At 29.0% G+C, this 26100-nt stretch overlaps 4 protein-coding genes across 6 annotated transcripts; 3 read left to right on the top strand and 1 right to left on the bottom strand.

Moving 5' to 3' along the window:
* Window positions 1-5598: 5598 nt before the first annotated feature.
* Window positions 5599-9142, top strand: LOC101508104 (scarecrow-like transcription factor PAT1). Of its 2 annotated transcripts, XM_004491530.4 has the most exons (3): window positions 5611-5753; window positions 6393-6448; window positions 7082-9142. In XM_004491530.4, exon 3 carries the CDS (start codon window positions 7209-7211, stop codon window positions 8856-8858), a length of 1650 nt encoding a protein of 549 aa, XP_004491587.1. In that variant the 5' UTR covers window positions 5611-5753; window positions 6393-6448; window positions 7082-7208; the 3' UTR covers window positions 8859-9142. The 2 variants fall into 2 exon arrangements, with proteins under 2 accessions (XP_004491586.1, XP_004491587.1); XM_004491529.4 differs by lacking the exon at window positions 6393-6448 and having other exon boundaries at window positions 5599-5753.
* Window positions 9143-9513: 371 nt separating this feature from the next.
* On the bottom strand, window positions 9514-14196 carry LOC101508620 (WRKY transcription factor 1-like). Its single transcript, XM_004491531.4, has 5 exons — window positions 13923-14196; window positions 11253-11938; window positions 11005-11167; window positions 10752-10913; window positions 9514-10486 (listed from the first exon to the last, which is right to left on the bottom strand). Exons 2-5 carry the CDS (start codon window positions 11848-11850, stop codon window positions 9901-9903), a joined length of 1509 nt encoding a protein of 502 aa, XP_004491588.1. The 5' UTR covers window positions 11851-11938; window positions 13923-14196; the 3' UTR covers window positions 9514-9900.
* A 5366-nt stretch (window positions 14197-19562) lies between these two features.
* On the top strand, window positions 19563-21300 carry LOC101508936 (uncharacterized). Its single transcript, XM_004491532.4, has one exon. The coding sequence runs from the start codon at window positions 19729-19731 to the stop codon at window positions 21244-21246; it is 1518 nt and encodes a 505-aa protein (XP_004491589.1). The 5' UTR covers window positions 19563-19728; the 3' UTR covers window positions 21247-21300.
* Window positions 21301-23068: 1768 nt separating this feature from the next.
* Window positions 23069-25405, top strand: LOC101509252 (probable serine/threonine-protein kinase WNK11). 2 transcript variants are annotated; one of them, XM_012713239.3, is made up of 3 exons: window positions 23069-23220; window positions 23493-24019; window positions 24637-25405. In XM_012713239.3, the coding sequence occupies exons 2-3, from the start codon at window positions 23525-23527 to the stop codon at window positions 25027-25029; spliced, it is 888 nt and encodes a 295-aa protein (XP_012568693.1). In that variant the 5' UTR covers window positions 23069-23220; window positions 23493-23524; the 3' UTR covers window positions 25030-25405. The 2 variants fall into 2 exon arrangements, with proteins under 2 accessions (XP_012568693.1, XP_004491590.1); XM_004491533.4 differs by having other exon boundaries at window positions 23084-23242.
* The last annotated feature ends 695 nt before the right edge of the window (window positions 25406-26100 follow it).

Consider the following 26100-nt stretch of genomic DNA (forward strand, 5'->3'; position numbering starts at 1 on the left):
GATGAGAAAATGATCAAATGTAGAGAGATAGAAAAAATAGAGAAACAAAAATATACAATTTTTGTCCTAAGAAATTCTGCTCCTGCCATATCTAATGCCTTTATTGTCAACTCATCTTCCATACTTTTTCACATTTAGCTAAAACATATAAATTAAACTATTATTATTATTATTATTATTATTATTATTATTATTATTATTATTATTATTATTATTATTATTATTATTATTATTATTATTATTATTATTATTATTATTATAGCTGATAAATAGAAAATCGTGCTATTGGAATATTGCGAGCTCATTCTAAGAGTTCAAGTTCATTTTGGTGCTTTTATAGTGGGGGTACATTCCATGTGAAAATATATACTCATTTAATTATTTTAAATTATACATCATTTTATTATTTTATCTTTTATCTTTATTTATTTATGTGAATATATTAGAATACTATTTATTTATGTTTGTGACCAAACTAATATTTCAATTAAAAGAGTTATAGTCCAAACAATCCATGATGGTGTGAAATGGATATACTAGTATGTCATTTTCATCTTAATTAATATGTCATTTTCCTGTCCAACTAGAACTCAAGATACATACATAGAGACTACTTAATTAAAAAATTAGGCCATCTTTATATATTTGGTGTGTAGAAGCTTAAAATACAAGCACCACACATATAATAATATTTATCTTTATTCGGAAATCTTCGACAAAATCGCTTGTGCACACAAGAATAAGCACAAAACTACAAATTGGAGCAATTGACAAATAAAGGGTAAAATGAATTAAGGTAAAGGTGTGGGCCATGATGTACTCTCACTTTGGAGAGACAAAGTATTAACAACATTATTTTATTTTTTACTTTATATTCAATTTTTTTGGCACATTTGATTCCACGAACATATTTAATGGGTAAAATTAGTTGCTAAATCACATCAAAGGACTATGTAGTATGTACCATATGCTTGTGCAAGGGAACTTCATCATTTATTATAAGAATGCACGTATGACAATTTAACACTTGGCTAGTTTCCATAATTAAAATGTGACTAACAAAACAAAATTTTGCATGTGTATTCATGATTTTCTAGAGAAAATAATTGTTTTTTTTTCTCTTATTTGCCGTTGGTTTTTCAACATTTCATTCTAAAAGAACATGATCTAGCAATCTTCTAAGAGCACGCGTATAAAGTGAATGGACAAACTAAATCAAATAATAGTACCAAAAGGTTAGGAACAAAAAATCAGTCAAGGATAGCTCTTTTATTTATTTTTATTATTATCTTATAAAATACTTACTCCCCTTTTCCATAACGATTGACTGATATATTATAAGAAAAATGTATAAATTATATTTTTACTAAATTGTGTTTAATGAATATGGGTGTATTCAATGTTATCATAAATATAAAATAAAATATATTAATTTGAAAATAATATTAATTAAAGAATATAACTAAAAAATAATTAATATTATATTAATAATTAAAATAATATTTATTTTAAAAGTAAAGTATATATATATAAAAGAGTATTATAAATAGTATCGAAAATACAATTGCGAACTATGAATTCAACTTGAGATAAGATATCAATTTAACAAAATATCAATAAATTAAAATATAACTTAAAGACAAATCTATCATATTAATAAGTAAGTCACTGTTTATGATTGGAGTAATTTAATATAAATGTGGGATTTTGAATTCAAGGTCAGTTAAAAGTACATTATTTATTGAATTTGTGTCTTTCAAAAAGTTGATACATCTTTCCTACGCACTTATCTTGTAGCTAATCAAATTAGTCCAAATATTCTATTGTGCATTAGGTTCTTCCTTGAATACAAAATGTAAATAGCCTTCATGTTGCATTAAAAAATGCCTATTAATTGCAAAGATGGTTTTCTATACCATCGAAGTATATTGTTTCATTTCATATATAGTATAGCACTAATTAAATTTATATTACTACCCACACCAAAATATCTCTAGTTTAGCATCATAAAAAATCAATTAATAAAATAGTTGAGACATAATTATCATGGATTATTTTTTATAAAAAAAAATTTATAAAAGAAAGTAAAAAAAAAAATATTTCAGCTCCTACATCAAAATAAAAATAAAAAGGTATGAATCTACCATCATGGTAAAAAAAAAAAAAATTATCCATCTTTATAAAGAGTTGTAAAGATCATACTCAATCATGTGATAAAAAATTGAGCAAAGATAACAAAATAAGTTAGTCCTACTAATTATTATCACGGATTATTTAAATTCACTTCACTAATTACCTTTTTGATGTTAATAAATAGAAAACAAATTATCAAAGATATAACCTTCAAGAATGCGCATTCTTCAATTATGTGAGGTAGTAACTTTCCTTAGACTACATCATTATGATTATAACTTCAATGAGATGATTAGGATAAGAAATAATCATTATTTTAACGCTTTAAAGAGATACTAAGAAGATAGTTTAGAGATAAGTTCAATGGATTATAAAAGGGAGGAATCACATCAAGCAAACTATATAAAAACAAATATGCATGTTTTAAAATAATATTATAATTAATAAACCAAATAGAAAATAGAAAGGTATCAAAGTGCATGTTAGCTGAAGTGTAAGGCACTACTTGTTACATCATTATCATTGCTGCCTTGCCTTTAATATAAGCTTCTCTCCTTCTTCTAGGATCTGACTCAACCGTGTGGGCCATTCTATCATAATATATACATATTCTATTTTACCATAAATGTTAAAAATAGTTTATATATTATTAATTGATGGTACAGTTAAAAATAATAACTAATTTATATTAAATAATGAATGTGACACTTATTCAAAGGCATATAGAGTATTATCTCAACTTCAATGGATATATTTGATTATTTTATATAAATTATAAAACAAATATATAAATAAAAGAGGTATAATAATATTTTTATAAAATTATTTTTATCAAGTATTAATTAATGCATCACTATAAATACAAAATGAAATATATTGATTTGAGAGTGGTTTATGTAATCCTATTTAGAAGGTAATTAAAAAATATACTTAATATAACTCTAAATCTGGAAAATTATAATAATTATTTTGATGTAACTTTATTTTACAAAATGAGAGGAGCCATATCAAGGGCCAAGCCACTAAAACTAGGGCTTTAGACGTAAAAAAAAAAAGTCTTTTTAACAAAGAAAAATAAGCATCCAAACTAAATAGTTAATACTGTTAATTATGTTACATATTTAGTTATAGTTATTTGTTAGATTAGTCGGTTAAAATTTAAACTATATCATAATTTTTATGTTTTTTTTTACAATTTTAAGTATTATTTTTAAATATTGTGTTAGGTCTTTAAATTTATTAGACTGACCTTACAAATGAGTCAATCATTTTACGAGATAAAATATATTTAATATATAAGACACCTTTATTACTATACTCTTTTGTGAAAATTTATACTATTAATTTGATTGTGATTATAGATAATTTATAAAAGCTTGAAGATTTAAGGAAAAACATTTTTTTAACAGAGAAAACAAAATATTAGTGAATGGTTTGATTTTCAAACAATTATTACTACAAGCTTTGTTTTACAAAAACTTCAACAACAAAAAAAAATCATAACACATGTTAACACAAATTATACAATTTTCTTATAACTATATGATATGATAACGTATCTAGAACCTTTGAGCATGTCATTTCCCTGACGTCATTATCATTGTGGCATTATTATATTTCTGTACAATATATAATTAAAAATTGACACACCTATATATAATAATTGTATTCATAGGGGTTGTTATATATACTTTGAATAACATTAAGTTAGTTGACAAGGTTTATATTTTCGCTAATTAGATATTCGATGATTTTCTTGTCCTTAATGTAAACTAATGATATGTGCATTTTATAAAAGAAACACAGAGTCATAATAGTTTAAAGATTATTTTTTATTCAATATAGTAGTATAAGAGTTGAAGAAGTGAAAATACTTTGAGATGGTCACTAACGACCAAAATACATTAACTGAAATAGTTTACCAAAATAAAAGAAACACATGAATAATTTATTTAAAGAAGAGAGATATTTATAATTTGAGTGAACATTTTATTTTTGAAAAAACTAATATGTTGATAATTAATATTGTTCAAATTTTGTTGAGGGTGATAATCGAATCTGCAATTTATATTTCACTCCCTAACTCCACTGCAATACCACCTTAATTATCAAATCAATCTTATATTCTTTATAATTTGAATAAACATATAAATGAGATTTTATAAATAAGTTATTTAATCAGATAAGATTTGGCCTTATTTTGTTATATATTCTATAAATTTATAGTACAATGTCCTTATATTTTAAGTAGGGTGAACCTAACATCTAGTGGATGAACTATAATCGTGTGATCAGATCGTGATTGATGATTTTATGATTAGACATATGTCTAGTGGATGAACTATAATCGTGTGATCAGATTATGATTGATGGTTTTATGATTAAAAGTATGGAAGTCATTACATGCGATTGTAAATTATTAAGAAAATATTGTTTAAAGAAATAGACTTGATGCATTAAAAATTTATGCAATCACTATAATAATTGCATCTTAATAAAGATCGAATAATTCATATTTTGAATTAATTTGGTGAAATCTAAATATCAATTGTTAGAAATGTTATGTAAATTTTAAAATATTTTCACAAAACAAAGTTTTTATATATATATATATATATATATATATATATATATATATATATATATATTAAACATGAAATGATATCAAACTTGATAAGTGATCAATGTAGTCCTTCTAGAAGTACTATAAATTTTATGACTCGTGATTTAAAAAATTAATATATTTAATTACAGTTTAGATCCTTCTATTTTAGTTGAATTACGAAAATAGTTTGTCTCTTTTATTTTTTCTTAGTTTTTCCAATTTTAATCTAAAACTTAATAAAGTGTCATTTTTTGCGCTTATTTAAGTCACATTATACTTTAAAATTTCGTAGTGCAACAATTGTATCTGAAGTCTATGATCATAAATAATATAATATGACTTAATAATAATATTTAATAATATTATGTTGACATACAAAATAACTTGATATCCTATATTAATAGGATCAATGAGATTTTTGTTTTTATATACGCGTATAAATGAAGAAAAAAAAATACATGACCTATAAGTAATATACTAACACGAGTTGAAAAAAAATGTGTTTCAATTCAATAATATTATTATGTAAAAAGTGTAAATGTAAAAAGGGATTAATTACTATTTCATCTAACAAAAGTTTTTAGGTTAAAAAAACACTAATCCAGATTGTAAGAAAAAGTCAATTGATAAGAAAAAAACTGTTAAAAGAAATTGAAGTCAAACTATAGTACATTGAAAGAAAAAAACATGCCACGTGTGATCATGATTTATACACATGTCTTGAGTAGTAATAATGTGTATACATGTAACATGGATACATTTGACTAAAAATACTAATGATAAGGATATTTCTGTCATTACAATAAATTAAGATTGTCCTTTAGCATATAGCATCACATTAACACCAACACTTTCCAATGGTTATTGTGTAGTTTATATAATAATATAAGGGCTATTTCTCATTCATTATTCTATATGCAACTGCAAGATTTTTTTTTTCATTAACATAGCATTCTCTTCCTATGCTCTCTTAGATTCTACTCCACTTTGGAATTTTTCCTTCATCAAAAAACAAGTAAGAATTTTATTTCATGACTCAAAAATTTATATTCTCAAACTAAAATCCATGAATGGCTTTGTATTTTTTCTTTGTTTTTTTTTTTTTTTTTTTTTTTTTTTTTTTTTTTTTTTTTTTTTTTTTTTTTTTTTTTTTTTTTTTTTTTTTTTTTTTCTTTTAAAGATTTAAAATAATTTCTTCAAATGGGTTGGTGATGTCTTTGAACTTCTAAGAAGTTTTTGCTGAAATGTTTGTCTTATTTTTTTCTTCTTCTTTTAAAATCTCTATGGATTATTAAATAATTCATGGAATGAAATATTTGATTTTGATTTGTTATTTCTAGTAATGGTGTGATAATAATATGCATTTTTTTGTTTATTAAAATTTTGTTATGATTATATAAATATCTTAGTACTGTGTAAGGGGTGATTTGATTTACCATATTGTTGGCTAAGAATATATGAGTAACTTCAATATGCTGTTCTGTTTTTTTTTGTTTTTTTTTTTTTGCATCTGTTCTGTCTGACTCTCATAAGATTTTTCTTCTTTTCAGCTTAAGTATAATTGAAAATTTTCTAATGTGTTTTATAAACATTTATATATCTATCATTTTAATTGGTGAAATATTTGATTGAGAATTTTTTTTCTTCTATACAGATGTAAATTCTTCAGTTGTTTGAAACACTTAATTTCACTGAGTTGTTAGCTTAATGGTAAGAGTTTAGTCATATAATCTCAAGAGCTTAACTGTTGTAAAATGGTCATTAGTGTCACTTTAATTAATAATAATTTCTCCTTCCACAAATTTTTATTTATTTAAAAAAAACACTTAATTTCATTGAAATGAAATCTAGTTCAATACAATATACAGGGACATGTGCATTTTTTGTGTGTCTCATCTTTTGAATTTTGTTTAATAGAGACATTTTATGCTTGGATTATTTCCTTTTAATTTCTAATATTCATGTCTAGAAATTTCTAAATATTTTTCCTTTCTTTTTTGGTCAAGAAAAATCAGTGACAGATAGAAGGGGTTATTTCTGCAACTTCATTGAAATTTTCCCTAATTGATTCCACTGATTACTTTATTCTTTTTTTTTTTCATATAAAAAGTAAACAAAGAGAATACAATGTTTGACTTGCCATGTGATTTCCAATTTTTAATAATACACAGTAAAAGAAAAAGTTGACTAATTGTCAACTATGACTGAATCTACAAGAGTGATTAATTTCTTCAAGACATGAAGAAAAAAAAAACATTATCCTTTTATATGCATTGTATGATATGTATGAAGCATGAAAGTTATTGTTAATGTTATCACTGATGCTGTGATTATTCCATGCAGAGTGCAAAAAATGTCAAATCTATGGTTTATCTCCTAAGAGAAGATTGAACTTGTAGAAATTAAGAACAAGAGTTACTGCATTAAAGTCGAGACGCCGGTAAGATACTTCGTTATTATTGATTCTACGATGCAGGCATCAGAACAACATAGAAGTTCAAGTATGTACTATCAACCATTACAAGAAATAGAATCATACTGCTTACCGCAGTATCGAAATCTAAATCATCAGATGTACTACAATGATGGAGGAGGTCATGGAACTCAATTCTCCACTCAAAGTTCCTCTGACCTTTACTGCACGTTGGAATCATCGTCCGCAGCTGGAAGTTTCGCCGTTTACAACTCTCCTTCAACGGTTAGTTTCTCGCCTAATGATAGTCCAATGTCACAGCAAGATTCTCAGACTCAGTCATATCCGCACGATCAATATCATTCCCCTGACAATAATATTTATAGCTCTCCAAGGAGTGGATCCTGTATAACCGAAGATTTAAGTAGCTTCAAGCACAAGCTAAGAGAATTGGAAAATGTAATGCTTGGTCCTGACTCTGATTATAATCTTGTTGATAGTTATGACAGTGCCATGAGCAATGGAAACGATTTCGTTTCGCTTGAAATGGACAGTTGGAGACAAACAATGGTAGCGATTTCAAGCAAAAATCTAAAGCATATCCTTACTGTATGTGCCAAAGCAATTGCAGACAATGATTTGCTAATGGCACAATGGCTGATGGACGAGTTACGGCAGATGGTTTCGGTTTCTGGCGAACCGATTCAAAGGTTGGGAGCATACATGTTGGAAGGACTTGTCGCACGGTTGTCTGCGTCGGGGAGTTCAATCTACAAATCGTTAAGATGCAAAGAACCAGAAAGTGCTGAGCTTCTATCTTATATGAACATACTTTATGAGGTTTGTCCCTACTTCAAATTCGGATACATGTCTGCAAATGGAGCCATTGCAGAAGCAATGAAATATGAACAGAGAGTTCATATAATCGATTTCCAAATTGCTCAAGGAAGCCAATGGATTTCATTGATTCAGGCTTTTGCAGCTAGGCCTGGTGGCCCACCGCATATCCGGATTACTGGTATCGATGATTCAACATCGGCTTATGCCCGTGGAGGCGGACTACATATAGTCGAAAAGAGGTTATCAAAACTTGCTCAGCATTTCAAAGTGCCATTCGAATTTCATGCTGCAGCCATCTCAGGTTGTGATGTTCAACTGCATAACCTTGGAGTTCGACCGGGGGAAGCTCTAGCTGTAAATTTTGCATTTATGCTACATCACATGCCTGATGAGAGTGTCAGCACTCAGAATCATAGGGATAGGCTTCTGAGGTTAGTTAAAAGCCTATCACCGAAAGTGGTGACACTTGTCGAGCAAGAATCTAACACAAACACCGCTGCATTCTTTCCACGTTTCCTTGAAACAATGGACTATTATGCAGCAATGTTTGAGTCGATTGATGTGACTCTTCCAAGAGAGCATAAAGAGAGGATCAATGTTGAGCAGCACTGTTTGGCAAGAGACTTGGTTAACATCATAGCTTGTGAAGGGGTTGAGAGAGTGGAAAGACATGAGGTGCTTGGGAAATGGAGGTCAAGATTTGCAATGGCTGGTTTCAAACCTTACCCTTTGAGTTCATTGGTGAATGGTACCATAAAGAAATTGCTTGAGAACTATAGTGATAAATATAGACTTCAAGAGAAAGATGGAGCTTTATACCTTGGTTGGATGAATAGAGATTTGGTTGCTTCTTGTGCTTGGAAATGAGAAATGGGAATTATGTAACTTCTGAAAGTTTGAGAGAGAATGAATGAAGCAGAATTTGTCCTTGTTCTTATTCTGTTCCACTACTATGTAAGAGTTAATGAGAAAAGGCAACATTTTTATCCAAATCTAATTGTCTATTTTCTGTGCTTCAAAAGTTTCTGTGGAAAATGTAGCTAGCTTTTTTCTTTATCAGTAATACTAAGTTTATGTGGAATTTGGAAGTTGTGATATACTGTCATCAAACATTTCTTTCTTTAAATTGGATACAACTTGACTAGAGAAAAGGGTCTGCATAATTCATTCTGCAAACTGCAAAGCATTCAATAGTGTTTTCTCCATCTTGGGCTTCAATTTTTATACATACAAATCTTCATCTCCTAAGAAAAGAGTGAGAGGTATAATACTACTGGAAGTAAAATATGAAAATTCGGTGGAGATGAAATGGATTCATTTGAAGGCGTTACATTATTATTGTCATTTATAATGGACAAAGGAATGATGCAATTCATTCTTTTCTTCCTTGTGTTCTCTTTTACTTTTGTAGTAAACTAGGAACATACTTGTGTCCCGTTTAAGGTTGGTTCTCATATAAGGTGCAATATGAATTAAAATATTTAAAAATTTGTTATGAAACAGTACTTTGTTAGCCTCCAAGTAGACACCAATGCAAAGAAATATGTCTCATTAAATGAACCAAAACTACTGCCCCAGCAGTTACATACTCGGAACTAATGGCATAACTATTGTTCTATTCAAAACACTACAACTCTGCTAAACATTTTCTAAATTCAAATTGAGAAAGACAACTTAAAAAGCATCACTAGGCATAAAATAATCACAATATATTGGAACTTTAGATACATGTGTACTAAAATGTACATCCAATGTAGTATTAACTGTGATTTGCAAATTCAATCAACCTACTCACAGACAAGTAGGAACATCAATCTTGATACCATAATATATATGTAAATAACCTATGTCACTTCCCACTATAAACTCCTCTTCAGTAAATAGCTCCATCTTTCAAAAATATTGTAACTTAGCTTTGGAAAGGTTCTGTATCAGATGTTGATTCCTTATCGAATTCACTTGTTGTACTAGAAGTATCATGACCAGTAACCACATTAGCGCAATCGTTAATCCCTTCTGATGTAGTTCTTACCTCATCTTCCACATGTTCATTTGATCTGCTTGGAACTTCGGAACTTGGATCGAGCATCATGGCATTGCTGACAGAATCTTCTTTGGTACTAGGGTCTTCATTTTGTTGCTCTTCCTCATTTAATTCACATTTAAGACCAATGTCAGGAAGGACGACCGCACGAAAAATACTATCATAGTTTGGTTTACTATTTGACTCTTTATTTAACCAGCTTTTTGAGTGCGAGTAGCTGCACTCTCCTGTTTCGGCATAAACCGTATTACCTCCAGATTGGGTTTTCATCTTACCATTAATACCCTTTGTCTGAGTATTTTTAGCTGTATTATGAGTGACACCCCTTTCAGCTGGGTTTTCATGATCATGCTGTCCCTCATAGGTAGATATGACATTTTTTGGCTCACGAGGGGACCTTTCAACACGCCTTTTGGCGGGGCATCCAAGATACGAGCATCGATAATAATGTCTGAATGATTGGAGAGAAAATGCAATCAATTAGATTAAATCATTTGTGAATTCGTGTATCTGTGAAAGCTCATAGCACAGAGAGAGAGAGATAAAAAAATGCAACATGAAAAAATCCACAATGTACAAATTCAGAACAAAAGCATTATCGATACAGTTGTCATCGGTTAAGGTTTGGAAGCTAATACAATCAATTTATAGTAACAATATTTCAGGCCGGGCCATATGAAACAACGAAAATCATTAAATGAAAAGCTAGCATGTACCTTGGATTTGTATTCCCTTTAACCATTTTCTGCCCGTATTTGCGCCAGCGATGCCCATCATTTACAAAATCAACTTCACTTTCAGTCTCAACAACAACAACGCCAGATTCACCAGTTGACACGCCGATTCCATTGGTATCAGTATTACTATTGTCTTTCTTCCTGTTTGATATCAATTTCACAGTAATTTAAAGGTTAGATATCGCATATATATCAACTCCAACAATTCTAGAAAAAAATGTCAATAACGTACAGCCGCTTTGCCTCGCGATTCTCATATTTATGAACCTCGCCCTTCGCTGCCAATTGTGACTGTGCAGCTTTTAACTCATCAGTTCCGGAAACTTTTGAAGCTGGAACAGAATGTAAAGGCTTGATCTGTTGAGGCCTACGTTCATCCTCACCAGATGATTTGTCTGCATATATTATACAGAAAAATATATTAAGAGCTTTTTCATGTAAGTATTGGAAACTAAAATACTAACAAAGTTTACTTCCCACCTTGACCTTCCACACCGGCCAATGAGGATCTACTATGTGATCCTTGTTCAACAACAGGAAGAACACGATCAACTGGCGATGATACGGTGTTTGATTGAGGTCCAGCATGATTATGCTCACCGACGAAAGTGTAACCTGCAAAGCTCCCATCATTTAACAGGTGCAATTTCTTTTTCGCCTGGCAGTCTAAATGCGTACATCTGTAATAGCTCCTTATCAATTCAATCCGCTTAACATTTTTCTGGCCGTACTTTCGCCAGTTATAGCCGTCTTGTGATACCTTTTCCCGTATAGAGAGACTGTCCTGACCAGATCGCAACGGAGGCAATTCCTGCGAAAGAGTATTGGAGCTCTGCGAATGTTCCTCAAGTGGTATAGAGTTTGGCAATACCAAGGCACGAACAGTTGCATTAGAATCACCCATTTCATTTTGAGCTTCAATAGAGGGAATACTTTTTGCTTCCTCAGGTTCGGACAAATTGGTTTTAGTATCATCATCAATCTCTTGTGACATTGAGGTATCGCTCTGAGGATTCGCTTCCTGCTGTACTTTATCAGAAGAAACATCGTGATCAGCACTTTCTTGTGAAGAATCCATGTTAACCGCTATGTTATATATCAAAAGGAAAAAGGTCTACTTTCATTGACTGCTTCGACAAATACTGTGGGCTTGTGGTTGTTCAAACCTGAAAATATTATAAAAAACTTATTAGCAAAACCACATTCGCAGGCACCGTTATCAGAAATATCATCAATGCAAATGATATCTAATAAGGATTTGGATTGCCTACAGTCAACAATTCACGCGGTCACTACATTGGTGGCCACTGAATCGAGATCAGATGATCTAGATTTTAATGCAAATTTTGATTTTAAAAAGAACTGAAAAATCAAACTTGAAATTTAGACAGTCCAATATCGATCCAACGGCCATTGACGTGGTGACTGTGCAAATTAGCGGATTACCAACACAAGGCAATCCAAATCCATTGTATGGACAGTCTGATTGAGAAAGGATTTCATTCTATAAACTTTAGATACTTCATTACTCATCACTAACAGCAAAATCATTAAAAGTACTGCAAGATGTATGAAGAGTGCTAAAAGAAATCTTAAACTAAACGGCGGCGTATCTTGCGTATCAGTGCTACATTACCTATGGGCCTATTGGGACTTCTCAATTAAAATAAGCTTATGATTCTTTACTTAGAATTTTTTTTTCATAAGTTCATAGATGTTTATGAAAAAGATAAATGAGAGGGTTTCTTAAACAAAAACAAATAAAGAAAATTAAATGCAAAAGCTAATTCCTTATCAAGATGATATGATTGAGCTGTACACACATAACATTTTGGGATCACTTATTCCTTATCAAGTGAATCACAATTTTAGCACTTGAAATCAATGTTTTAAAATCGACTCGGATATCGAATCAGTGAGAGGTGCGGGTCATGGTTTCAAATGCGGTTGAGCCGGATGATGAATAAATAATAAATAAATATAAAGAAAAAAGTATTTAAAAATGAAAAAAGTAAAATCCGGTTACACCGACCACAATTCAACCAGGTCAACTCAATTTAACCCTAGTTTGACCAGACTAGGGTCCAACTGAAATCAAACCAACCGGTGAATTGGCCAATTCCTGTTTCAACCGATCGGTCCAGTTTTTAAATCATTGCCTGAGATTAACAAAATTCCAAAACAATCGATGAGAATGAAAATCATTGGTCACATAAATCCTTTCGATTTGGTCAATTTAGTTGCTCGAGTTATCTCGAACTATTGTAATCAAATATTTTCGATGTTTAAATCATTGTCTTAAATTAACAAAATTTCAATGTTTTAAAATCAACCTTGAGATCGAACCAGTGAAAGGTTCGGGTCATGGTTTCAATTGTGGTTGAGCCGAATGATGAATAAATAAATAAATAAATAAATAAAAAGCAAGAAGCATTTAAAAAGTAAAAAATGCAAAAAATAAAATCCGGTTATAATAACCGCAATTCAACCGATTCAACTCGATTTAACCCTAGTTTGACCAGTCTGGTCAAACTAAGGTGCGGTCGAGATCAAACCAACCGGCGAACTGGCCAATTCCCGTTTCAACCAATTGTATTGGATGATTCGGTCCGATTTTAAAATCATTGGCCAAAATCAACAAAATTCCAAAACAATCGATGAGAACGAAAATCGTCGGTCACATAAATCCTTTCGATTCGGACAATTTAGTCACTCGAGTTGTCTCGAACCATTTTAATCAAAGATTTTCAATTTCATGGATCATTTTGAAATTTCAAAATTTCTTTAAATTTCACAAACCAAATTGCTTAATCCCAACAAATTCAAGAACTAGATTCACTTGTTAATTACCATGTATGCCAAAATTAATCAAGTGAAATTAGAAGGGGAGGGGGGTTTCAATTCTTAGAAATCACATGGTGATAAATTCTTAATTTCAAGCATACATATACATACATATATCTATATATACACAACACAACACAACACAACACACACACTCACATTCCAGCTTCTTGCAAGAAATTAAAACCCACAGTTTATACCTCAATTACCAAAAAAAGAAATACAACAATTTTATGATGGCAAAAATAAAATAATTTTTAAAGAAAAAACAGAAATTACATGGTTAACAAAGACAAGAAGCATTACCACGAAGAAATTGAGGTCGGAATTGAAGAGAAAAAGAGTTGAGAAAACAAGTGAGGTGAAGTGAAGTGAAGGGTGTTTTGTTTGTGTTGTGTTTGGAGTGAAAGGCAAAACGAAAGAAAAAAAGTACTTTAATTATTTGACTCAAACAAAGAATAATAACACAAAAAATAAAAATAAAAAAAGCATAAGGAGAGAGAGAGGAACAAAAGTCCACTCTTTCTCTCTCCAAACGGACACACAGAATATGCTATGCTATGCTATACTTGCCTTTCTGTTGTGTGTTGTGTTCATGTGCCCTGTGCTAGCCTTTTATACTAATTCATTTGCTCTTTTTTTGGAAATTTAAATGGCTAAATTCTATCTAAATCCATATTAGATTTTTAAATAATAAATAAGTTAATATTAATACTATAATACAATTTAAGGATGGTCAAATTAAACTGTTACAATAAAATTTTACTCAATGTATATTTTATAAATTTTATTGTTGGATTAAAATATTATATTATATAAATTATTTATATAATTTTTTACATAATTTAAAATTATTTAATATATTATTTATGTACATCAATATTAATGTCTATAATAAAAATGATTAAAACGTTAATTTTGATATATTTTAATAATATATAAAAAAAATTAAATTTTTATAAAAAATTATATAAATAATTTATATAATCTAATATTTTAATCTAACAGTCAAATTTATAAAATATACGTTGAATAAAACCTCATAGAAGGTGTAATATTGCCGTAATTTAATATTTACTCATACAATTTTTTATTTTGAAAAGTAAAAGAGTATTTAATGAGTTTTTTTTTTGTCAAATCTTATTAATATGTTATTAGTATATTTTATTAATTCTGACTAAATTTTTTATAGTAAGAATATCTTAATACAAATATATGATTCCTACTTAAAATCTTTTTTTATCGGTTTAGAAAAATATTAAACTACCAAACATATAAAAATGGATGAAGTAAGCATTTAATATACTCTACTCAATGCTAGCTAAAGTCGAGTAGTATTAATTTTTTTATTTTAAATTACTTTCCAAATATATTACTTTGCTTCATAAAAAAATTTAACTTATATTTAGTACACATTTTTTTTTCTCAAAAGAAAAATGATTTCTTAAAAGATACTTATTAAAGTTAATATTGTTCGTTGTACATAGAAACTGAAATAACAGAAAAAAAAAAAATAATAATAAAAATAACTCATTCAATGTAGGATTTATTTATGATTTATTTATAGTAATATTTATAGAGTAAATTTTAAAGATTATATAAATTCAATTAGTTTCAACGTATAATAAAATAATAAAGATGAGTCAAACAAATATTTAAAATGTTAAAAAAATGTTTGACAATAAAAATTATATATGTAGTCTACACTTTTCTCATCATACTCGATTATAAAACTATATATATAAATCATTTTGTTTAGGTTAGTTGTTTAGCTAAATAAAATAGTTAAATGAATATTATATTGTATTTTAAAAAGAAGATCATTATATTAAAGGGGTGTTGCAATTAATATTAATAAGTGGGTGTTTAGGAGTGTCAATATACTTGAAAATTAGATTTCTAGATAATCATATTATTATTTTATTATCTTTATCATTTAAATCAGACTCTTTCAATAATCAAAATAATCAGTTAAACACAATAATATAATATTTAATAATATAACATAAATTAGTATAATACATAAATTACTATTATTAAAAATAGTAAATTTTTATTATGAAAAAAATTTAGTGTGACAGAATCATGCCTCAGTCCAAAAAATAGTAATTTATGATTAGTATTCACATTAATATTTAATAAGATATAAACAAAATATATATGATAAAATATAGGATGATTTAATTATATTTTAATTTATATTTGTTTCAAATTGTGGTAAATAATTCAAACCGAAAGATTTTAATATTTAAATTATATATAGAATATTTATTCAAGACGACAACTCTTATACGCAAAAATGTAAATATATTTGTTCCATTTTTTTAATTATGATTAGAGCAAACAGCAATATGAGGAGTAAGTTTAGAGTAATGCTTAATTGATTAACAGTAATTAACCCCCCTCCATGTGATGGATAAATAAAAGTAGACAAAAAGAGGCACTTTTACAAAGGGCAATAATGGAATAAAAAATAATCACACCAAAAACTCCTATTTTCATTAACTATTATTATAAATAATTCATATTCAATAAAATATAATAATGAATATTCTATACATTATAATATTTGTCACTAACTAATTTCAAAACTTTTTATTTTATCAATTACATTTATCAGATATTATAACTCCAAATAAAAATGATTAACTAAATTTTGATGATTTTATTTCCTTTTCCTTCATGTAAAAAATATATATATAAAAAAGGAAATTTAAATTCTATATTTTACGGTCAATAGATCGCTTATAATTTATTTATTTTCATCATTAATATTGTCATTTAATTACTTTGACATTTTTCTTTCATTTTTACCTCACAGTTTAATAAAATATAAATTGAAAAAAATTATAATTTGATTTGAAATTTAAAAATTAAATATTAATAATTAGTTTAAAAAAATGTGTATGTCTTATGACAAAGGTAGTTTTATTATTTTATATACTCTAATAAATAATTGTTCAAAATTAGAACACTAATTTAAATATTTAAAATCAATATAGTTTTTTTACAATTTGTAACAAATTTTTATTTAGCTTATCTAACTAATAAAGTTGACTTATTCGGTTACTTGTGAGTTTTTAAATATTTTGAAATTGTTCATTTAATTTAATAGTGTCAATGAGTTTTTTTAGTACAATTATTTAATTATATATTTAATTTTTGTAGTATTTTTTAAAATTTGTAATATTTAAAACTATTGTCAGTTAATTTGACAAAAAAAAACAATATGTAATGGTTTCATTTTGTAATTTAAATATAATGTATATTGTGTCATGATCAAGTATATGTTCCAAACATATACTTAATAAAATTATATTATTTTATTTGTTATTATAAATGCATCAAACTTATGATATGATAATATTTCGGCTAAATTACACCTGTGGTCCCTTAACTTAATTTCAGGTAACGTTTTAGTCATTTTTTTTTTTTCGATTTAGTCCTTTATTCCTAACAATATCAAATAAAGTATGAAAATATAAGTTTATTTGAAGATTTGCATTGTGAATTTAATGAAATTTGTATTATATTGAAGAATATAATTAATTTTATGAGTTTTAATTGAATTTTTTTTTGAATTTTTGTATAAAAAAAGGATAACATTCTTGAAATTTTAAAACATAAAATATCGAATTGTCACTTAAAATTAAAATAAAGGACCAAGTCGGGAAAAAAAAAATAAATGACTAAAATGTTACCTGAAATTAAGTTAAGGGACGACAGATGTAATTTAACCTAATGTTTCTCATTTTATTATGATATTTTATCTTAATCTAATTTTTATCGTATCATATCTTTATTTATCTTGCGCATCAAATAAATCCTTAGAATAAAAGATATCTCAGTACACGACATGTTCCATAAATTTTTAAATAATTTTGATATTTATATTCAAATTAAATAATATTATATTATTATAATTTTGACCCAATCATATTTTTATACTATTAAATGGTATATATATATATATATATATATATATATATATATATAATCTAATATAATATAAAAGATAAATAAGTGTAATTAAATAACAATAAGAACTAATAAAAAGCTGCAATTCATAATTTAAATAAATTTGTATTCTACCCTAGAATAATTTTTCGTTATATATCTCTTTTTAGTACAAATGATACTTAAAATAATTGATGACGAATGAGTTATTATTAATAACGTGACAATCTCACCACTAAATCATTTCGTATTCACAGTTAATGTGACAATCTCACCAATAATTTGTATTCACAGTTTATGTAATACATCAAATTACAATATAAATCATTTGGTATGTATAAAAATAATCATTATCACATAGAAAAAGATGTTGCTCTTGTAATATGATATTTGAATTCTGCATTTTAAAATTATAGAATCACCAAAACTAACAAAATGTAATGAATTATTTGATATGCATAAATGATTTTAAAACCACAATAAAAATGAACCACGTACGGTATTTATAAATATTATAGTATTCAAATATTTAAATTTTTGTTATAAAAGTTTAAGTGAAACTATTCAAATATTATTGTTCTCTTACAATTAATAATCTTCCAAATACCTCATCTATGCCAACCAGCCCAAAGATTTGCAATCTCATTATAAATTCATTCAATCCTCGTCCTTCGGACACCTACTTTTGCAGATTCATGGTGTTTCTGAATTTTTGTTGAGATTTATTTTTTATTTTTTATGGATTTGGTTCTTTATTATTTGAAGTAGACGAATATTAATTATCAACAGTTAGATATTATTATTTTTAAACTGATAAAGAACGTGTGGAATTAAAAAAAAATATTTGGTGATTGGTTTTTCATTTCAAATAAAATTAATAATTAGTATTATATTAACAACAATAACAATTTAATCTAATTTGTCGAATTTGCGGATTGATTTGACACAGGAAAATTAAAGGATCAACTCGCACAAACTATGTATAATCTAATTTAATGTACACGTATAAACATCCACTAATAAAACGCAAAAAAGAAAATTCAACTAATAATTCACTGTTTGGGTCAATAATTTTATGACTCAACATTTAGAGCACCGTGTCTAATAACACTGACCAATACTGTATAATAAATCTAAAATAAAAGAACCAATCCATTGTCAAATAAATACACGATTTAAGAATATTTTGTTGCAGGGAACTTTAACACAAATAGTCCCATTTCTCTTGTTGCAATTTGCAACCAAAAAAGAGTTTGCCATATTCTCTTATTCATCAAAATTTATTGGATATAAATTCTCTATCTATCTTTTTCTCTTCAGTTCTGAACCAAATATTAGAAGGTAGATATGCTCTTTCTCTTTCTCTTTGTGATAAAATTGATTGAATATAAAAAGTTGTAATCTCTGAAAGAAAAAAATTAGATTTTACAAATAATTTTTAAAATTGTTTAGTTCAAATTTTGATGAGAAAATATTGTAACAATTGAATCAAACTAAACTGTTTATTTTAATTGTTTTTTCTCTCTCTAAAAAACCAAACCATGCATTTTGGATATTTAAATTTATTGGAAAAATGAGAAGTTGGTGTAATTAAGAGAGAAAAAGTTGGATTGCTAGTAAAGAGAGAACATATATGTGAGTCCACTTTTCTCAAATCAACTAAAATTGAGTTTTTATATATTAATCGATTTAGACAAATTTTAATTAGTACAGATTTATGGAGTAATACAGTTGAGTTAGTTTAAGCAATGGATTTTTATATTTTTTTCGCTGTCAAAAAGACTATTTTACTAATTAGAATTAAGAAAAATATTTTAATGAATAATATTAATTTTATTATTAAAACCGACGCAAATAATTATTTTAATAATTGCATACAATATTTTTTTCCAAGTAATTGCGGACAACTAAATATATATATTTTTTTAAAGGAAAATGTAAGAGATACTTTATGGCCAAATAATTGAATATTTACTTATTTATTAAAGAGAAACGTGAGAAACAAGTGTTTGTGAATCTTGAAGTTCCAAACCAATCTCTCTGTGTTTAAAAATCATCATCAAACCCTAACCCTAAACCAAATCCACAAATTCAAATCATTCTCAATTCAATCCAATCTCATCAATTCAAATAATTTTGAAAACAAAAAGAAAAAATGCTTCAATCTCCAGGCCACTCTCCGCTCCATCTCTCTTCACCATCTCCTTCAATTTCCGAATTTTCGATACAAAACCCTAACAATTCTGGTTCGATTGTTCAACACCAGAAGAATCAAAGGAATCCAACGGTTCTCGATGAAGACACGTATGCTGAAGCCATAGAGAAGATTATCGAGCGCGATTACTTTCCTGATATCTCGAAGCTTCGTGATCGACTCGATTGGCTCGAAGCAATCAAAACCGGCGACCCTGTTCAAATTCGCGATGCGCAATTGAAAATCATCGAGCGTCGTCGTGGTGGAAAGGTAACGGCTTCGAACCCTCTCGATTCGAGAAATTCTCGCACACCTGGTTCCACTTTTGTTAGAAATTTCACACCTTTAGATGAATTTGATGGTAAAACCCCTATAACACCTGGTTTGAATGTTGCTGAGGGAGAGAGAGAAGAGGTTGGTGGTGTGGATACTTCACTTGGACTTGATCAGTTTCTAGGTAGGTATACTAGTGAGGATAATCAAAGCTTTTCGAAGATTTTGGAGAGAGTTAATAGGAAGAGGAAAGAGAGGTTTGGGTATTTGAATGATAGTGCGAATGCAAATGCAAATGCTATTGAAGATGAAAAGAGGGATAGGATAACTGATGGTTATGGTACATCTTATCAACCTCCTAGTTCATTGGAAGGATGGAATTATACTGCTAAGAATTTGTTGATGTATCATCCTGCTGATAGGGGTGAGGTTCCTTTGACTGAGGAGGAAAGGGCTGTTAGAATTAAAGCCTCCACGAAGGAGATTGATCGGTCCAATACTAGGTTTCATGGTAAAATGATGGATTCTAGGCCGAAAGATGGGGATACTCCTATTGAGATGCTTTATACTCCTGTTGCCGGGGCTACTCCGGTCCCTATGTCTTTTCGTGATGGGGATAAGTTGAAGAAGTATGATTTGGAGGATTTGAAGAAGACTCCTAATCCGTTTTATTTGGAGTCTGGGAAGAAAGCTGAGAATGGTTATAGCTTTGTTAAGACGCCGTCGCCTGCGCCGGGGGTTGATGAGTCTCCGTTTATTACTTGGGGAGAAATTGAAGGGACGCCACTGAGGTTGGACATGGAGGATACGCCGATTGATATTGGTGGTAGTGCTGATGGACCTCATTATAGGATTCCCTCTGCACCAGCAAGAGATGAAAAGGCACACTCGCTTTCTAGGGAGGCTGCGCGGAATCTTAGGGAGAGGTCGAAGATGTTTCGTAAACCACCGTTGGCATCACCGGTTAGAGGCGGAAGTGCTAGTCCGAGCATGCGGACACTTTCTCCTGCTGCTCAGAAGTTCGTTCGGAATGCAATAGCCAAGTCATCGTCTTCCGTTGACGAAACACTTCGTGCAAGTTACCGCGGTTCTACTCCTGCTTTGGCGACTCCTAATAGAGTTAGAAGTGTGTCGAGGTTTGGTAGAGATGAGAGCTTGGTTTCCAGGTCTCCATCTGTTAGAGAGGGCTCCAATCCCCCCTGGTGAAATTGTTGTAATATATTTTGAAACATTTATAAAATAACTGTGGTGTGTTTTTTTTATCCTGGATAGCATGTCAAAATCTCATCAAATTTATAAATTTTAAAAAAGAGAAATGTATAAGAATAATGAAATTTGCATTATGAATTTTGTAACCTCAGCCCAGAATGTTAATCCTGTTAGTTTTTGTTACTGGTTACCAGTATGCAAATCTTGTTGACAAAAGCTCTCCAATCAATCCCCTGTATATGGAAGGCATTGCTGAATATTGGATTGACTATAAAGTTACTATCGGCCTTTTGCTTGTTACATAGGGCGTTGTTCTTATTGCCATGTTTTTCCATATCTTTTTTGGTAGTCCAATGCATATTTTATGGTATGGCCTCTTAGAGTAATTTATGAGATGAAGGTAGGATCCAAGACTCGGGTTGTTGAGCCTGTATGCAACATAATTAACTTTCTCTGTCTGGTCTTCCATTGGATCTGCATGCCCTTTTAATAAAATAAAGGGTTAATAGCATGAAGCAAGGTTTCTTCTTCCCACGGAGGTGCCATTCGTTTCATGGGGAAGATGTGCTTTCTGAAGAGTAGTATGAACAAAGTGGTCTTAATATTTTGGAGATTCTCTTAGAATATAAAAAATTGGGATCTTAATATAAAAATATAATTTTGATAATTATAAATTATTTTGAAATATTATATTTTTATCGGATAAAACACAATTCAAATTACTTAATTTAAATTTATCAAAATAAGTAAATTGTAAATAATATTTAAATACAATTTTAAACAAATACTAACCTTTTTAGTTAGTTAAAAAGAGGTATTATTTTAATTCTTTTTGAAGTAAATTTATCAATCAAGTTTCTATATTATATTTAAATAAAATTATTTTATTTAGTAAGTAAACTAAAAAGTTGAGACCCTCATAATTTAAGAGCCTTATGCAATATCACCAACATATCATACCATAATTTCTATTTTTTTTTAAAGGTGTCTACTAGATATATATCGGTGATGTGACAAAAACAAAGATAGAAAATTCTTAAAAATGTGGAGTGTCTATATATCATTACTTGTGGTTATCAAATATTTTCCGTAATCCTGTGGATCTAGTATAGTCGAAGCATTTTACTATTTGGCATCTCGTGAAGGTTAGATAGCTGTTAAACCCAATTATTTAGCTGTAAAAAGTTTATCCTTTTTTTTTTTTTTTTTTTTTCATGCCAAAAGAAAAGCTGGTCTCTCTATATAGATATCATTTATTATAACAATATCAGCAATGTATAATTATGTATAGAAATGAATTAAAGGAAATAGATGTATTTATTCTAAAAGTTGAATTAATAAATTTTTGTATATATAGAGAGTATTTTGTATCATGAGATATATTCTTGAATTAAATTGTAGACAATAAAAATAGCATAGAGAGTTGGAAAGTTGTTTGGTAGAATTAGAGTTATTAACATTAACCAAATCAACAAATAATCATTAATATGGTTATTTTAAACATTGATTATATATATTTAAAGTTCAAGTCATCGTAATTTTGAATAACTTTTTTTAATTTTTAATTTGGCAACTGATTATTATTACTATTAAGAAGTTTGATGAATCAGAGAGCACGGGTTGAACCTGAAACCTTTTTTGCTTTTGAATGAAAAATATTTCTCCATTCTCGTGAATGCAACAAATTCCGAATCCGATTCAGTGTTTTCAATTACGTAACCTTATGACTCTGCTTCATGTGTCAATACAAAGAAAGAAAAAAGAGTTGTAAAAATATCGAGAAAGTGAAAAAAAAATAATCATAAAGTGATAATAAAAAATTTGCCAACTCATCCAACTGTACAAACGACGTCGTTCAATGAGTTTCGTTCCTCCTATTTAATCTAATCTTACGCGTTCTTAATTTTCAATCAATTCGGTGTTCACAGTGTTCAACTTCAACTTCAAGAACATCAAATTCTTCTTTCACACGTAATCATTCACCATTTCTTATGTAATTAAACTACCTTTCGCATTTCAATTTCAATTTCAATTTCATTTTACTTCAATCAATTATATCCTTAATTAACCACAATTTCAATTTTATTTTAATATTTCTGCTATAATAGTACTTCTTGCATGCATCATTCTATTATATTCTTTTCATTCTTGGTGTTATTATGATCATGCATATTCTTTAGTTTTTTTTATTAATTCTTATTATTATATGATGATAATTGATGAATACAATTGTGTTGTGATAGTGTAACTGAAATTAGGGTATTGAATTGAAAATATGCCTGCTGAGAATTGGGATGGAGAAGTGGAAGCATTTGTTGAAGTTGATCCAACAGGAAGGTTTGGTCGTTACAATGATTTACTAGGTTATGGAGCTGTGAAAAAAGTTTACAGAGGTTTTGATCAAGAAGAAGGAATTGAAGTTGCGTGGAATCAAGTTCGGCTTCGGAATTTCAGCGATGATCCTGTTCTTATCAATCGTCTTCATTCCGAGGTTGAATTGCTCAGAAATCTTAGTAATAAGTACATAATTGTTTGTTATAGTGTTTGGAAAGACGATGATCTCGGTAATATCAATTTTATTACCGAGGTTTGTACTTCGGGTAACCTTAGGGATTATAGGAAGAAACATCGACATGTTTCTATTAAGGCGTTTAAGAAATGGTCGAAACAAGTGCTTGAGGGATTGGAATATCTTCATACTCATGACCCCTGCATTATTCATAGAGATCTCAATTGCAGTAACATCTTTGTTAATGGAAACATAGGCCAGGTTAGTTGCTTGGTTTGGTATTTTGTTATGAATAGTATAGAACTTAATGTATGTTTGTTGGTTATGGTTAAATTGTTATTTTTTCTTAGGTAATGAATTTAATGATTGAGTTTTGTTGTTGGCTATTATAAGTATAAATGACTGATGATATAGCAAAAGGTCTTCAGACTGAACTGAATAAATATTGAACACTAGTTGCGGCCGAGATCGCGTTTGTGAGGTATATTGAAAGGAAAAACATACGAATAATGACTTCATTTAAGTTGTTTATGCTTCCAATAATTTGACTTTGGATAGATATTTCTGTATATTCTCCACCTTAAATAATGGACGGTTTGATATATGGATTTATCTCCTCTTAAGTGAGTAGTTAGTAAAATGTAAAAATGAAGGGGTTTTTTTACGAGTAAAAAGAAGAGTTAATATTTCAGTGAACTCGTGATTTGTTATGCATGTACATGTAATATCAAATTTTGATTCAATTATCAGTAGTTTATTCACTTAACACTCTAAAGTGAGTTGCAGGTCATTAGAGGAGTTTGATATAGACTTGTGATTTAACAAGTTATATATGTGCTTTTTTGAAAGTTAGTTTTTCGATTTGGGTTTTTTTGTAGGTGAAAATTGGTGATCTGGGATTGGCTGCAATAGTGGGGCGTAGTCATGCAGCACATTCAATTTTAGGGACACCTGAGTATATGGCACCTGAGCTTTATGAAGAAGATTACACTGAGATGGTGGACATATACTCTTTCGGAATGTGTCTGCTTGAAATGGTTACAACAGAGATACCTTATAGTGAATGTGACAGTGTAGCCAAGATATACAAAAAGGTCACAATGGGAATTAAGCCTCAGGCCTTTAGCAAAGTCAGAGATCCAGAAGTGAAGGCATTCATTGAGAAATGCATAGCACAGCCAAGGGCAAGACCTTCAGCCACTGATCTTCTTAAGGATCCTTTCTTTTTTGAACTCAACAATGATGAAGATCAATCAACACCTATCACTTGATTTCCTTCATTCACTCGTATACATTTGCTGACCACCTTTTGTCCAACTATAGTACTTTTTAATTCCAACTACATCAATATCCACAATTGCTTTGTTAGTATGTTCCATTTCAATTTCACTATATCAGTAATGTACATAACTTCATCAATGGACTGAAAGGCAAATCCATCCACTTGTTGATTTGCCAATCTTAGAACATGCAAAACAATATAGAAGAAAATTTTCCTTTGCATATCATGGTAGTCAGAGATTAAATCGACTCAAAACTGTCCTATTTATGACAAGGTGAGACCCACAAATTAATGTTGTGGCAAATATGTAGTGGAAAGCACCAACTCTTGAGTTGAATCTATTGGCTGTCTTTAATTATTGACTATACCTTTTTTTTTATTGGTGACATGGAAGTTGGTATTAAATCAAGAAAATTGAAAAGTAGTGTTACCTAATTCATTACACTGTCACTAGAGAGAACCCCGAGAGAATATCGGCAAGGGTTTGGCGTTGATATGTTAATTAGTACTTTGCTATTTTCAATCTAAGAAATAGATGCAGGTGGACCATTGTCCATGTAACACCCAGATATTTTATTTTATTTTTACATTTTACTTTTATTAGGAGTTGAGATAATTATTCTATAAATGCTCGGTTATTATTATAGTGTGTTATTTTAATTTTTAATAATAATAATAATAATAATAATAATAATAATAATAATAATAATAATAATAATAATAATAATAATAAAAGGAACGGTTAAAAATGTCTTAGATATTATTAATAATAATACGTTACTCAGTTTAACGTTCGCCACGTCTGTCCATTTAATACCACCTTCTTATCCAGCTTTAATGTTCCCCACGTCTGGCTTAACTTTCTCCACTTCTGTCAACGTTCCCCACTCCAATTCTGTCAACATTCCCCACTTCTGATTTAAGGTTACTGCTGCCTTAACGTTATCCGCTTCTGGCTTAACTTCACACTTGTGGCTTAAATTAATCCTTTTTGATAAAAAAAGGAAACAAAAACAAAACAGACGTCTTCCATTCAAAAGACACTCTGCGATATAAAAAA

Source organism: Cicer arietinum, chromosome 2 (assembly GCF_000331145.2).
Source record: "Cicer arietinum cultivar CDC Frontier isolate Library 1 chromosome 2, Cicar.CDCFrontier_v2.0, whole genome shotgun sequence".
Classification (NCBI taxonomy): Eukaryota; Viridiplantae; Streptophyta; class Magnoliopsida; order Fabales; family Fabaceae; genus Cicer; species Cicer arietinum.